This window comes from Mauremys mutica, chromosome 6, assembly GCF_020497125.1.
Source record: "Mauremys mutica isolate MM-2020 ecotype Southern chromosome 6, ASM2049712v1, whole genome shotgun sequence".
NCBI classification, from domain to species: Eukaryota; Metazoa; Chordata; order Testudines; family Geoemydidae; genus Mauremys; species Mauremys mutica.
The window spans coordinates 1,606,847-1,622,818 of NC_059077.1; the positions used below are offsets into that span (position 1 = coordinate 1,606,847).

At 57.7% G+C, this 15,972-nt stretch overlaps 2 protein-coding genes across 5 annotated transcripts in view; both read right to left on the reverse strand.

Moving 5' to 3' along the window:
* Positions 1–2,021, reverse strand: part of RUSC2 (RUN and SH3 domain containing 2) — a 79,390-nt gene extending 77,369 nt beyond the window's left edge. The window contains exon 1 of one of the 2 annotated variants that reach the window (XM_045021919.1): positions 1,977–2,021. The gene's annotated coding sequence lies outside the window, so the exon portion shown is untranslated. The remainder of the gene's footprint in view (positions 1–1,976) is intronic. The other variant, XM_045021921.1, reaches the window with a different exon arrangement.
* A 2,246-nt stretch (positions 2,022–4,267) lies between these two features.
* Positions 4,268–15,972, reverse strand: part of LOC123372626 (phospholipid-transporting ATPase ID-like) — a 119,972-nt gene continuing 108,267 nt past the window's right edge. For all 3 annotated transcript variants that reach the window (XM_045020859.1, XM_045020858.1, XM_045020861.1), the window contains 5 exons: positions 15,026–15,109; positions 13,148–13,393; positions 10,265–10,403; positions 7,897–8,027; positions 4,268–6,071 (listed from right to left, as the gene is read on the reverse strand). In XM_045020859.1, coding sequence (XP_044876794.1) covers positions 5,856–6,071; positions 7,897–8,027; positions 10,265–10,403; positions 13,148–13,393; positions 15,026–15,109 — 816 coding nt within the window. In that variant the 3' untranslated portion in view covers positions 4,268–5,855. The remainder of the gene's footprint in view (positions 6,072–7,896; positions 8,028–10,264; positions 10,404–13,147; positions 13,394–15,025; positions 15,110–15,972) is intronic.

The following is a 15,972-nucleotide window of genomic DNA, read 5'->3' on the forward strand; positions in this document are numbered from 1 at the left end:
GGAGGCTGGGCGAGAATCCCATCGCCGGGGACAGTCACCGTGCGACAACGCTGAACAAGCCTGCACTGGCCCCTGCTGGGAAAAGCCAATCTCAACCGGCCAAATGGATCCCCGACATAACATCGCTGGCGACTGGAGCGACACCATCCCTCCCCGATGGGTCTCGGCGCACTGCAGCGCTCCCACCGGCCGAAGAAAAGCATTTCCAGCCAATGCTCAGACGCTGCGGGCGCCAGACACCAAAATCCAGGCAGGGGGTGGGTGGGTGTAAAGCACTTAAATCTGTGCACTCTGGGTAAGCACACCCAGGCAGGCTCAGAGCCGGGGGCTACGCAGCTGGGTCTGCAGCTTTGTTTTGCCTTGTGAGACCCAGTGTTAGGAGTCTCCCCCCCCCCCCTGCTGGAAAGGGCCCTCCCAGCCCCCGAGAGGAGGCTGGAGTGTGGGGTGGGGCCAGGATGGAACAAACTGTGGGCCCAGCAATTTAAGATAGTTCCTCTGGGACCTGCAGCCTGGCTGACTTGTTATGTGTTGGGGAAGGGGGAGATTTTAATTTATTTTTCAACCCCCATTGCCTGTGTCTTTTCCCTTTGATCCTGGCATTTCTCTGCATCAGCTGATGGGCAGGAGAGGCTAACAGGGCACCTTGGCTGCTGGCACAGGACCTGACAATCCAGCTCCCAGGCACCATCCAGATTTGCATATTCACTGGAGAGTTATTGAGAAATAACCATGTGGTAACTATGCAAATCAGCCACCCAGAGGCCAGGGCCGGCAGAGATGGGACACGAACACAGGCCGGCATCAGGAACGCCCATGACAACTCCCGATCGGGGTCACTCAGAGAACCCCTAGGAGAGGGCGGATTCACTCTGGCACATTACCCGCCCCTGCACGGAGCCCTGCCCCAGCAACCTGCAGCCTCATCCAAAGCCTGGACATGCACAGGCCCAGAGGACCACAGTGCAGCTTAGAAAACGCTACACTTACTCGTGCAAAGCAATGTGAAAGTCCTTCACCTTCAGCACACGAAGCCCCAAGCAGGCAGTGCCCCAAGTTCGCCCGAGCACCCAGGCGCTGCAGTCCCCAGAGCCCGCTGCTCGACAGTACAGCTAGTGGGGGCTGCAGGCCGCGAGGCTGGACTCTGGGGGGCTGGTTTAGGGTGCCCTGAAACAGAGACTCGCCGCCTGACTCACTGCACTCTAGATGAGCGGTGTTCAAAGCCAGAAGCAGGGTGCTGCTGATCCAGCCTAGGTTGCATCTGAAGCAGTGGGGTCTCATCGTGAACCCGGCTGACCCAGTGCAGCAGAGCAGGAGTCACTGCCCAGCCCTCTGGGCATCTCAGGCTGAGCCGCGCCAGGGTTCGGGGGCTGAACAGACGCGTTTGCTGGGCCTTCCGTGGGACAAACCGGCGCCACGGAGCGGCACATACCGGAGCCGGTGTGAACGCAGAGCGCGTGCAAAGACGGGCGGGTTCCTGCGCTCCTGCCCACGGACGGGATGTGCCACGCCGGGCACCCGCTGAGCGGGCTGCAGCCCTCGAAGGCTCCCGCCCAAACCGGCGCGCCAGGCTCCGAGGTGCCGCCGCCGGATCCCCACCCGACGGGGTCTCGGTCCCTACAGCTGCCGCCCCCGGCTCCGCTTCCCAGCCGGGCGGGAGCCGGGTCTGGGCCGGGCACCGGGCACCGCGCAGCCCGGGCCGGGTTCCCTCCAGCGGCCCGAGCCCCCGCGTTCACCCTTCGCCCGGAGACCCGGCAACTGCCCGGCCCCGCCCGCCCCTCGCACCCCGGGCCGGGCCGGGCCGCGGCGCCTCTGAGCGGGGAGCGGCCCCGGGACCCGGCTCGGCCCGGCCCGGCTCGCTCCCCGGGGGCAGGTGCCCGCGGCCGGGCACGGAGCGGCTGAACTCCCCGGGGCGCGGCCCGCAGCCCCCGGCCCGCCCGGGACGCGAACCCCGCGAGCTCCCCGGGCCCCGCCCTTACCGGCCGCTCCGGCTCCGGTCTCGGCTCCGGCCACACGCTGCTGCTGCGGCGGGCGGCGCTTCCACACGGCCCCGCCCCTGAGCGCTGAGAGACCGAGACAGCCTCTGTCCCCCCCCCCCCCCCCCCGACCCCCACCAGCCTTCCCCCACCTGCCCCCATGTCCCCCACCCTGACCTCCATCACCCCTCCCCCCTGCTCCCATCACCCCTCTAACCCTGACCCCCACCTGCCCCTCCTCCAAGTATCCCCATGACCCTCCCACTCTGGCCCCCCATCATCCCCTCACCCAGCTACCCCGTATCACCCCTCCCCCACCTGCCCCCATGGTGCCCCACCCCCATCACCTACTCATAACCCTCCCCCCTCGGCTCCCCCAGCTGCAGCGTGACCATAGGTCCCGTCTGGTCAGGACACTGCTGGACGGTCCAGCTTTTTTGGCACAACTGGGCGTTTGTCTGATTGTCAGTTGGGCAGAGCAAACAGGACACATGCCCAGTTGTGCCAAAAAAGGGGGGCACCTCCCCCACGGGGGCATGGAGAAACAGCTGGGGGGCGAGTGGCGATGCCAGGCCGCAGGGCAGCCCGGCAGCCCAGGGGGTGGGGGAAGGTTGCTCAGGCCAGCCCCGGGCAGGGTCCCGTTTTCCCTTTGGGAGATACGGTTACTCTGCCCACCTGCCTCCATGACCCGACCCCCCCCATCCCTGCTCCGACCACCCATCCAGCCCTCTCCCAACCACCCTGCAGAACCCCCCCTCCAACCCGCTGTCACCCCCTCCCTGCTCCGACCACCCATCCAGCCCTCTCCCAACCACCCTGCATAACCCCCCCTCCAACCCGCTGTCACCCCCTCCCTGCTCCGACCACCCATCCAGCCCTCTCCCAACCACCCTGCATAACCCCCCTCCAACCCGCTGTCACCCCCTCCCTGCTCCGACCACCCATCCAGCCCTCTCCCAACCACCCTGCATAAACCCCCTCCAACCCGCTGTCACCCCTCCCTGCTCCTACCACCCATCCAGCCCTCTCCCAACCACCCTGCATAACCCCCCTCCAACCCGCTGTCACCCCTCCCTGCTCCGACCACCCATCCAGCCCTCTCCCAACCACCCTGCATAACCCCCCCTCCAACCCGCTGTCACCCCCTCCCTGCTCCGACCACCCATCCAGCCCTCTCCCAACCACCCTGCATAACCCCCCCTCCAACCCGCTGTCACCCCCTCCCTGCTCCGACCACCCATCCAGCCCTCTCCCAACCACCCTGCAGAACCCCCCCCACCCGCTGTCACCCCCTCCCTGCTCCGACCACCCATCCAGCCCTCTCCCAACCACCCTGCATGACCCCCCTCCAACCCGCTGTCACCCCCTCCCTGCTCCGACCACCCATCCAGCCCTCTCCCAACCACCCTGCATAACCCCCCCTCCAACCCGCTGTCACCCCCTCCCTGCTCCGACCACCCATCCAGCCCTCTCCCAACCACCCTGCATAACCCCCCCCACCCGCTGTCACCCCCTCCCTGCTCCGACCACCCATCCAGCCCTCTCCCAACCACCCTGCATAACCCCCCTCCAACCCGCTGTCACCCCCTCCCTGCTCCGACCACCCATCCAGCCCTCTCCCAACCACCCTGCATAACCCCCCCTCCAACCCGCTGTCACCCCCTCCCTGCTCCAACCACCCATTCAGCCCTCTCCCAACCACCCTGCATAACCCCCCCTCCAACCCGCTGTCACCCCTCCCTGCTCCGACCACCCATCCAGCCCTCTCCCAACCACCCTGCATAACCCCCCCTCCAACCCGCTGTCACCCCCTCCCTGCTCCGACCACCCATCAATCCCTCTCCCAACCACCCTGCATAACCCCCCTCCAACCCGCTGTCACCCCCTCCCTGCTCCGACCACCCATCCAGCCCTCTCCCAACCACCCTGCATAACCCCCCCTCCAACCCGCTGTCACCCCCTCCCTGCTCCGACCACCCATCAATCCCTCTCCCAACCACCCTGCATAACCCCCCCTCCAACCCGCTGTCACCCCCTCCCTGCTCCGACCACCCATCCAGCCCTCTCCCAACCACCCTGCATAACCCCCCTCCAACCCAGTCACCCCCTCCCTGCTCCAGCCCCCCTCCACTTTCCTCCAAAGCTGGTCTGGGCTGTTTGTGAGATGGCTCACTGCTCTGATGCAATCTGGCTCTCCCTGTGTTCCCACTCCTGAGCCCCATGCAGTGAATACCGTCCATGCACCTGCTCACGCCCCAAGGCTCAAGGAACGGATTACACACACACTAGTCATCCCATTGGCCACTATTTATATTTAAAAAGTATTTTACAAACCAAGGAGAGATGCTTGTGGAACACCAGGGCCAATTTCAAGACATTGAAAACATACATTGGTCTTGTCAAACTGCTGAAGTATTTGCAGTCGGAGCAAGTTCACTAAGTGGATCATCCCCTGCGTGTCTTATGCAGCATTTGTAAGTCCCGCTTCGGCCCATGGCCAAGTAGGGTGTGTTGTGTGCAAACCGTCTCAGAGTTGTGTCTGGGGTCCAGAGCTTCCCTGGTTCCTTTGCAGTTGGCCTCTTTCCTTCTCAGCACTGCAGCCCCCAGCATCCCATGCTAGCGCCAGCCTGGCAGGCTGAGCCTTCTGGGATGTCAGTTTAACAATCTAAACTCTCCCCTTCGGCACCCTGGGGAGGCCAACGTCGTGAGCCATTATCCGAATCGGCGTGCTGAGGTGAGCCACAAGCCAGAGAGAGGCGGCGAGCAGTGACGGCCCCGCTCAGTTTGATTCGCCCCAGTGCACTGCATTCCGTTTCTGCCATCAGAGGCTCTCATTCAGTTCCACTGAAGTCCATGGGAGCTGGGCGTTTGTGCTGGACAGCAGAATTTGGCTGGGTCTGGTTGGAAAGGCACCTGCTGATGGAGGTTCCCTTGTGAGACTGAGCCATGACCCGAGGGACCCGCAGGGAGGGATTTCCCAGCTTCACTTTAACTGAGCAGCTCTAGCATTTGTGGAGTTCAGGAACTGAGTGTTTTGGTGCTTCTCTGTTTTAAGTCTAGGAGAAACTGCTGGTGCCTGGCTGCAAAACCTGAGAACCGTGACATTTCCCAGCAGGCTGGCTCTGCAGCGCAGCTCCAGGGCAGGGCTGTGCGATTGCAGGCCCCTTTCCCCGGGTGTTGCCTGGAGAGCTGACCCCTGACTTACAGCACCTCCCAAAGGCAGGGGCTGCACTTGGGGCACTGGCCGTAGGCTTGGACAGGGTCACCCCCCAGCTCGGCAGGTCATTTCCCACCTCACACTCTCCAAACACCCATGTACATTATGGACAAACGGCCGCACAATGACTTAGATTGCAAAGATTCGGGAGCTGGGGTTCGAGGCACTGGGCCTGTCACCCTTGGGGTCAGTGGAGTTGTCCCCGGGATGAATACAGCTCTGAATGCTTCATGGCAGAAACAAGCCTTGTGGATGGGATGAGCGTATACAGCTCTGCCCTCCCTCCGCCCTGACGCCACGGTGCTCGGAGGTGCAGGGTTGAGGGGATGAAGCAGTGGCATCACGGATGATCTTGGTGCATAGAGCGGGCGTTCCCCTGCACGTTCTCTCTCTCAGACCACGGAGGGATGGGGGGGGGGGGGGTTGGTCTGCTCTGCGCTTGCCCCTCTCAACTCCACACATTTAAGAACTTGGACTCATCCTGTTCTTTCCTCCCTGGGAGCAGCGTGTGCCCTTTGGAGCAGGAGCTGGAGTTACAGCGAGCGCCTGGGTGGAAAGAGAAGGCCTGAGTCCTCCTTGGAGTAGCTGACAGGGCAGTCCTGGGCGGGTGCGGGCTGGGACAGTGCAGAGCACAGTTTCCTTTCTGGCTGCCCTGGTTCTTGCATTCACTTGTGTCTGTTTTTCTCACTATTGGGTGAAAACGTCCCTGTTGTGGTGAAAGGCAGTTTAGGCCGCATGTTTCTCCCAGACATAATGAGCGCGCCGAAGCCGTGCTGATGGGAGAAGGCGTAGCCGGAGCGACGGGTGCTGGTACGGCGCAAGCGTGTCTTGGGCAAGGGAGGTGGCGGCCGCTTCTTGGCCGCTCTGATCTTGCGTAGGACCTGAAATCAGAAAACATCCCGCTCAGCAGGTGGGAGAGACAGCTGGGCTTGGAACGTCCTTCTGCTCAGGACACATGCCACAGCCCTGGTGCTTCGCAGAGGTACCTGCAGAGGCTTTAACTGGCCTGAAGGCAGTAACCAGGCAGTGTACCAACGGTTCCTAGCAGCCCCTTGCTCCTACATGGCAGGGCTATCAAATATCAGCCACGGGGCGTCTTTTCAGAGCCAGACTGGCTCTAGACACAGGGCCCGTGTGAGCACAACAAAGCTGGAGCTCTGGCTGGGGCAGCAGCGGCAGGGTCTGGAGAAATGCTGGCCCCCCTGCACCGCCTGGTCGAGGCAATGGGAGCGGCAGGTCCTTGGCCTCTCTCAGGGTCAGGCTTTACCTAGCTCCCAGCTTGGCAGCCAGAACAGCCCTCTCAGCAGGCTGCTCATGTCCCATGTGGGGAGCCAGGCCCAAGCCAGAGCCTGGAGCTGGGATTCTGAGCTCCCCCGCCAAGGACAGGGCACTGATCGGAGTGCCTGGGCCAGGCCCGTGTCCAATACTGTAGTTCAATAAACTAGTCAACCCACAAACACCAGTCAGCCCATGCGAAGCAGCGAGAGCCAGCTAAGCTCTGCAGGGAGGTTTGAATGGGCGGGGAGGGGTAGCTCAGTGGTTTGAGCATTGGCCTGCTAAACCCAGAGGTGTGAGCTCAGTCCTTGAGGGGGCCATTTAGGGGTCTGAGGGAAAAAATCGGTCAGGGGATTGGTCCTGCTTTGAGCAGGGGGTTGGACTAGAGACCTCCTGAGGTCCCTTCCCACCCTGAGATTCTATGAATGTGTCCTCGGGGACGGCACCTCTTCTGTCTCTCTAGCTGCTGGTTTTCTGTGGAACCATCACCCTAGTCCTTAGCGGCAGAGAATCGAGCTGAGTCACCGCCCCTTCCCACAGGGCCTCCGGGGAGCTTGCCCGGGACCAAGGGCATGATCAGGTGGTGTGGCCTTGCTCAAGGCTGTTGTGCCTTAACGCTGGCAGAGCGCAGGAAGGAGAGAAACGCTGGGGCGCAGCAGCATTGAGCAAACTGCTCCGGTCAGCGGTGAAGCAGAGCATCGCCTGCAGCCTTGTTGGAGGGGTTCTCCTCTCCAGGAGAGTCCTTCACACGACTGTGGCATGGTCAGCGTGCTCAGGGCCGCCCAGAGGATTCAGGGGGGGCTGGGGGAAAGCAATTTTGGGGGCCCCTTCCATTAAAAAAGTTGCAATACTATAGAATGCTGTATTCTCATGGGGGCCCCTCCGGGGCCAGGGGCAAATTGCCCCACTTGCACCCCCCTCTGGGCGGCCCTGAGCGTGCTCTCCTCACTACTGCAGCCCTCCCCTGCCTCCCCCCAGAAGGAAGAGCCCCACCTCTGCCTCCTATTCCCTGGGCGGGGCGGGCGGCTGGCTCCGGAGGAGTGTGTGAATGTTGGCAGAAGAGGAAGCAGGTCCCTTCAGCCAGCAGACGTGTGTGTCTGGGACGCCGGGCCGGGGACTGCACACCTGCACTGCAGTAGCAGGGGGCGGCTCTGCTGCTTTCTCACCAAGCCACAACACTTAAACCCTGCACCTAAAAATAGCCGCTTCCCCAATCCCCCCACGCCCAGATCAGTCTAATCCATGTCTCAGTAATCGCAGGCTGCAGCCGGTCTGAACTGTGCCAAACCCTCCTTCCCGACCAGGGCTCCAGGCGCGAGTCCGGCTAGCACGTGCACCCTGAGCAATCCCAGGCCCCTGGACACTGCCTGCCAAGCAGGCTGAGGGGGGCCGGGACAGCCGAGGCCGGGCTCCTGCTCCGTATCCCCTTACTTTGTCACTGACGGTCGGTATTAGCTGAGCCTTCAGAAACCGACCGCCGACCACCGGCAGCACACACAGGATGATGCTGAGGAAGATCGCCAGCCACACATTGGGTTGACTGAGGGTGTTTCGAGCTGTCCCTGAAAAGCAAGAGCACAGTGAAAGCCATGACAGCGGCAGAAGCAGGCACTTCCATTCATACAGATCCCAGAGCACTCCGCACACACACTGGAATATGCAAATTATACCCAAAGATCGTGTTACCCCCCAGTGACACCCAGCCCACGCGGAGCTGGGACTTGCACTGGTTACAAGCACACGGCAGCAATAATGCACCAGTCTGAGACAGCAGGGGAAGGATAATCCCATTGCAGAGCTGGGCTCGGGAGGCAGAAAGGAATGACCCGAACTGGAATTTGCTGGATGCCAGCGTTATCAGCCTGTCACTTTATAAAAAGGCCGGGGCCCTTTAATGACTGTCATGGGTCAGGATCTCCTCCATAGATACCCATCCTCCAGCAGCCCCCCCCCCCCCCCACCAGGGCATTAGCTCCACAGGAACGCCAAGGGAGATCACCACCTGATGAACCACCGGCACCATTCCCTGAAGCACTGGGCTACCGACGTGGAGAGCAGAAGGACCACGGTCCTGTGGGAATCTGCACAACCTTCTAGTTAAATGGCTGCCTGCCTCCCGGCGGTGTGTTGGGTTTGCTCAGTTTCCCTAGAGAGCCTGCAGCAGGCTGCTAGGGAGGTGTCCACCCGCTGCTCGATCGGTCCTACCTAAGCCAGGCAGAGGCAATGCTTGACCCTCTGCTATAAAAATACCAGCTCAAAGCCATTGGAACAAAGCTTGTCCCCAAGACTTCCCAAGAACTTTTTGGATGTTTTTTCGTATGACTTTTCCAACAGCCGTCGAGGCAGTTAAAGTCCCCCTGTTGCTGTCAGGTCTCGTGTTTTGGATATTTCTGTTATTTGTTCTAGAAGTGCCTCATCCACATCCTCCTCCTGATTCGGTGGTGTATATAGACTCCCTCTCCCATGACATCATTCCTATTTCCCCTCCTTTTATCGTTACCCAGAGACTGGTCTGCCTCTCACCTCCGCCTGGACCTCAGAACAAGGGTAGAGATTTTTGATACATAATGCAACCTCTCCACCCTTTTCCTGCCTGTCCTTCCTGAACAAGTTGTTCCGCTCTGTACCAACAGTCCAGTCATGAGACCTTCCCCACCAAGTCTCTATGATGCCAACTGAGTCATAATTTAGCTTATGTACTAATATTTCCAGTTCATCCTGTTTCTTCCCCAGACTCCTTGCATATGCGTGTCAAAATCTAAGATGCTGAGCAGATTCCTCCACTGATTTCCCTCTCATTGTTCCTATGACTCTATTGTAATTTTCCATGTCGCCTCAACGTCTAGCTCTGTTACAGTCACCTTGTTATCTCCTAGGCAGCTAAGTGCAGATGGGCAGAATGGAGCTGGTGACATCTCTCATCCAAAGGACAGAGCCCGGAGGAGTTAAGGAGCTTGTGACACCAGAGTGCGTGTCGCCAAAACGCTGACTGGAGACTGGAACCAACAAACCTCAGGGCTTCCAAAACTACAAGATGCTCCCAGCTGAGCTCTATTCATGCTGGATGCAGAGAGGGGTTGGAGCTGGTGGGATTATTTGAAGCAAATCCCTTCACTGAGGCTATAGCCCCCTCCTCCTGCTCACAACCTGTCCACGGACGCACTCATTCCGATGATGCTGTTCACTGGTCGCATGTGCTCACAGGCACTTATGCAAAATAACGTCAGTCAGAGGGCGGCTCACAAATCATTCATCACCAGCATTCATTCGCTATTTTGATGGGTGACTGCGCACTGAAGTCACATAGCATAGCTTCTCTCCCTGACCGGCTGACCACACTTCGGTACCTTCCGGTACCAATACACCAGCTTGTTCACATATGAACAAAACATATTTGCACAGACAAACATTCCCCAAATATTTGTGGGGCCCAAACTCCACCCAGCTGAATGTTGGAGAAGAGATATAAATAAGAGGCTGCATTAAATCCTATTCAATGGATTTATTTGGAGGAGCGTTTACAGATATGGGTATAGGGCGTGTGCACATATATGGTATGCATGAGTGTGCACCGTGTGCTGGTGAACGGGCACATGGACATGTGTATGCACAAGTGGGCACCAGAGAAAATGAACATGTACTGTAGTGTGGTGTAAATACCCGACAGTGACAAATAAGATCAACCGCATGTTATTGCCGCTGGGGGCACGTCCTCGGTACATACTGGCCGTACTTCCACCAGGTTAAGTACAGGCCACTCGGAGCCACGGCCCTGTGCGGGAGCTGCCCCAGCGCTTACCAATGAAAGGGAAGGAGGCTGTGAAGATCAGGTACATGCCGTCACTGTACATGGTGAAGATGATGGCAAAGTAAAGGGAAAGGCTGCCCCAGATGAAGAACTGGTTCACAGCTGTCCAGTAGGCAGTGTCCAGCCCGATCTGAAAGGAGAAATCAGTTTAACGATCCCACATCCAGGTGCCAAAGACAGGCAGGCAGAGAGGGCTGCTCCCCCGTGCTGTCCCCTGCCCGCCAGGGTGGAACGTGTTCTGCCGCCTGTCTCGTTTAGTCGGCGAGTTGCTGTGGCGAGGTCCCGCCCCGAGAAGAAAGGCCGTGCGCTCCTGGCCATTCACAGGTGACAGTGCTGGCTCCCTGTGGTTACCGGGCCAGCAGGAAATAGGGGGAGGAGCCAGTAAGACCCCGAAATAGGGGGAGAGCCTCAGGCAGTGGAGCTGAGAGGAACTCCACCATTTCATCTGTCCTATCAGCCCTGCTTCCCCCTGACCCAACCCGAGTCTCAGCAAGGCACTGGCTAAGCTTTGCCAGCTGGTCCAATGCGACCAAGATCACAGCACCAGAGACATGTCAGGCAGGAAGGGACTAGTCGAGCCCCCTGCACTCAGGGCCGGGCTCGGTATTATCTAGACTGTCCCTGACAGGGGTTTGTCCAACCTGCTCTTACAGTGACAGAGATTCCACAACCTCCCTGGGCAACTTATTCCAGTGTTTAACCACCCTGACAGTTAGGAAGAATCCTAGACAGGGGGGGCTCTAGCTTTTTTGCCACCCCAAGCACAGCAGTCAGGCAGCCTTCGGCGGCTTGCCTGCGGGAGGTCCCCGGTCCCGTGGATTCGGAGGTTTGCCTGCGGGAGGTCCGTTGGGCCTGCAGCTTCAGCATACCCGCCACCAAATTGCCGCCAAATCCGTGGGACTGGGGACCTCCCACAGGTGCGCCGCCAAATCCACGGGACTGGGGACCTCCTGCAGGCAAGGAGCCAAATCCGCGGGACCAGGGACCTCCCGCAGGCTGCCGCCGAATCCACGGGACCAGGGACCTCCTGCAGGCAAGCCGCCAAATCCGCGGGACCGGGGACCTCCCGCAGGCAAGCCGCCGAATCCGCGGGACTGGGGACCTCCCGCAGACTGCCGCCGAATCTGCGGGACTGGGGACCTCCCGCAGGCTGCCGCCGAATCTGCGGGACCGGGGACCTCCTGCAGGCTGCCGCCGAATCCGCGGGACCGGGGACCTCCCGCAGGCTGCCGCCGAATCCGCGGGACCGGGGACCTCCTGCAGGCAAGCCGCCAAAGGCAGCCTGACGGCCACCCTCACAGGGACTGGCAGGGCGCCCCCCGCGGCTTGCCGCCCCAGACCCACGCTTGGAGTGCTGGTGCCTGGAGCCGCTGCTGATCCTAGAACCACAGGACTGGAAGGGACTGCAAGGGTCATCCAGTCTAAATGTTTCCTAATGTCCAACCTAAATCCCCCTTATTGCAATTTAAGCTCATTGCTTCCTGTCCGGTTCTCAGTGGATAAGGAGAACAATCTATCACCCCTCTCTTTGGAGCAACTTTTTACATACCTGAAGTCTATGATGTCCCCCCTCAGTCTTGTCTTCTCCAGACTAAACAAACTCCGTTTTTTCAATCTTCCCTCACAGTTCACAGGTTTCTAAACCGTTAATCTTTTCTGTTGCTCTTCTCTGGACTTTCTCCTATTTGGCTACATATTTCTCCAAGTGTGGTGCTCAGAACTGGACACGAGACTCCAGCTGAGGCTGTTTATCAGCAAGGAGCAAAGCGGAAGAATCACTTCTCGTGTCATGTTTACAACACTCCTGCTAATACAGCCCAGAATGATGTTTGGGTTTTTTGTAACAGCGTCACACTGGTGACTGATATTTAGTTGGTGAGCCACTTTTACCCCAGAGTCCTTTCCGCAGTGCTCCCTCCTAGGCAGCCATTGCCCATTCTGTACGTGTGCAACTGACTGTTCCTTCCTAGTCTTTGCGTTTGTCCTAATTTAATTTCATCCTATTTATTTCAGACCATTTCTCTAGTTTGTCCAGATCATTTTGAATTCTAATCCTGTTCCCCAAAGCGCTTCCAGCCCCACCCAGCTTGGCATCGTCCACAAACTTTATAAGTGAACTCTGTGTGCCATTATCCAAATCATGTATGAAGATATCAAACAGAACCGGAACCACGACTGATCCCTGTGGGACCCCACTCAATAGGTCCTTCCAGTTTGATTGTGAACCATTGATAAATATTCTCTGAATACAATTTTCCAACCAGTTGTGCATCCAGCTGGTTAAATTCAATAAAGTAAGTTCATCTAGGCCGTGTGTCCCTAGTTTGCTCATGAAAAGGTCATGTGAGACAGTATCAAAAGCCTTACTAAAGTCAAGATTCATCACATCTACTTCTCCGCCCCACCCCCCGATCCATGGGGCTTGTTTCTACATCCACAGACTGTAGAGGTGAAGGTCATCCAGCCAGTGCAGACACCACTGCCGTGTAAACAGACAGTCGATACACAACTGTGTGCCTCATTCCCACCTGTAAAATGGGGACCAGAATCCTCCTCCTCTCCCACCCCAGTCTGTGTTGTCCATCTGAGCTGTAAACTCCCCCACACAGGAGCTGTCCCTCACTACGGCCCCTGTACTGAAAAGACTTCCACACGAACAATGCCACTGAAGAACTGAGCAACTCACACGTGTGTCCAGTTAAATCTTTGCAGCGTTGGGGCCTGAGCATACGTACAGCACCTAACACAATCCAGTTGGGGCTTGAGCGTATGTACAGCACCTAACACAATCCAGTCTCAATCCCAGTTGGGGCGTCCAGGCACTACCATAATACAATGAATAAGTAAATAATAATGCCAACAGTGATGCATTACTTGCACAGAGACCACGATCAGCAGGCAGGTCTGGGCCATCAGTGCGAAGGACTGGTAGTCAGCAATGGCTTTCCCATCGCTTCTCACGGTGTCGTACATGGCCCCATAGGGGATGAAGAAGAGAATGAGGGAGCTGTAGGTCCCGTGCAGCACGCACTTGACAAATTCGATCTTGTTGAAGTAGCGATTCTGCTGCCCGGGTTCATAGAGGTGAGGGAACTGCATGCTCCAGCGGTCATCCACGTCCTGGGAACAGAGGGGAGAGGCTGGCAGCCCAGCGGTGACACGGACCCACCCAGGGACACCACTCAGCCCCAGCACACCACTCAGCCACGCTGCCCAACAGGTCACATCACCAGAGCACTCGGGTGTGTTCTCCAAGGCGGGTTTTACCGTCCCAGTGCTGATGAGAAGGATAAATGGGGGTCACACGCCTTACGAGGCACGCTCCAGCCCAATGGCCAGGACTGTCTGACGTGGAGCCCTGAGCCTGTGAGCCACTGGACGTCTCTCAAGTTCCCACATGTTTAGCCTCTGCAATGCAGGTAGGGCCAGGCTGCTATATTGCTGGGGCAAAGACAGCAATGGAATGCAGCTCTGAAGGACTGCGGCAAGTGCTCCGTAGGAAACGCTCCACAGAAAGGGGTCAGCACAGAGGGCCTGGCCTGGAGACCCCCATGAGCACAGCAGATGGTGATTAAGGGGATTGTGAGCATAACCCATCTCTTTGGTCTGCAGGGGCCTGGTCCATACGTAGTATTGAGAACACGGGGGCCATGAGGCCCCAGGGCAGCGAGTTGGGGCTCAGGGGTTTTCCGGGTGAAGAAGACGGCGGCACTAGGCGGAGAGGGGAAGAGGGAGCATGTTAAAGGCAGTCAGAGATCAAGGGCAAGGAGGAGAAGGGAAATCTGTGCATTCTCCAGGAGGTCAGACTAGCTGAGCACAGTGGTCCCTTCTGGCCTTGGAACTGATGAATGAACCTTTCTTGGGTTTGACTTGGTGCTGTCTGAGCTGGAGGGGGCGGGGCAGGGGCAATGGCCTGTGGGTAGCTTTGGTCAAGTTCAAGGTGAACAGGACTCAGGATGTTCTTAATAGTGCAAATGAGTCACGCTAGAAAATACTGAGTCTGTGACATAAGAACATAAAAACGGCCACACTGGCCAAAGGTCCACCTAGCCCAGTGTCCTGTCTGTCGACAGTCACCGGTGCCAGGTGCTTCAGAGGGAATGAACATGACAGGGGAGTTTCGATCAGAGCCGTAACAAGGAATTTTTGCGCTCGAGGCGAGGGCTGGCTCCAGGCTCTTCGGCGGCGAGTCCCTGAGTCCCTCTCGGAGGGAAGGACCTGCTGCCGAATTGCTGCCGCTGCTTCATTCATTCATTTGTCCCTGGCCAAAATTCCCCACCCCAATGTCACATGTGCACTTGTTAGTCACCCGCCTTCACCCCAGAGGCAGCTGCATGTACATGATTGTAAAGTGCTTACAAATATTGGTTATCGGGCCAAATCTTGACGCCATTGCTTAATCCTTAGTCAAGGAAGATTAAGGACTGATTCAGGCTTCGGGTCCAGGCCCAGCAGGATGTGAATATTCTCCCATTAGGCCAGGGTTGCAGAGGGCACCTTTTCCATTATTGCTGCTAACAGTACAACCCAGAGGGCTCAAACCAGGGGCCACGCATGCAAGACAAGACAGAATCTGCTCCCACACACTTCAGGACTGTGCTCTGCGCACTACTCATGGCAGGGAAATTGCTGCAGTTTCTAGCACAGGTTTGATTCACCTACTTCCTGTCCAGAAGGGATCACAGAACTGAGCCAAAGAATCCAGGAATAACCCCACTGGAGGTGAGCCTGGGTATTCACAGTAAACGGTACCTGGTCAAAGAGGCTCATTCCTAGCACCGGGAGGGAGGTATACACCAAATTGTAGAGGGTGATGAACCACTGATCATACACAGTCTAGAAGAGAGTAGAGAGGTCGGTTAGCAAAGGGAAGCCTCTGTTCATCTGTAATGGCAACCAATGACCCCGCCCCCCCATCAGTCTTTCACATCTTCATTCACAGAAGGTGCCATTCGCCCAGAGCAGAGGGCCGGCCTAAGGGCCATGCCTGGGACACTGAGCTCCCGCCAAGCCTGGCAGAAAGGGCACAAACTGTCGCAAAACAATTCCTTTGCTGTTCACGTTTCAAAATTCAATCTGTGGCACAAACAGCCCCTCTCCAGGCTGCTGCAGGTGACTGAAAAGCAAATGGCACCACTGGCTTTGGCCCAGCACCGAGAAACTGCTGGGCAGTTCTGGAATATTGAGCCACAATCATGCAGCTTCCTTTAAAAGAACAAATAAATAAATAAAAAGCCCCAAAAACGTACACTGAAGAAAATATATAATACATGAAATTAAACACAAATGATCTGAAGTACAGAACTCTCTGGGCTCGCCCGTTTTCAGATTACGATGATTATTGATTATGTTTATTATGAGTCACACCAGGATCGGGTCCTGCTCGTGCCAGGCACGTTCCAAACACAGAGCGGACAGGCTCTGCCCCGGAGAGCTTGCAATCTAAGCAATGAGTTAACATCACGCCCGATGGAGACAGGGTGATCACTCTAGTTCTAGCTGCATGAAAGCGAGGAAGGAGTGCGTGTAACAGTCGTAACTTGGAACAAGGCTGTTTGAACAGACCTCTGAGGTTCACAGAGTCACAGACCCAGGGCTCTTTATTGGTTAAACCCCAGTGATGTGACTCAGTTAGGGACTCCCACACCTGTATCTGCAGGAGGGGGGCACATTCATGCTACAACAGACTGAGCCCTGAC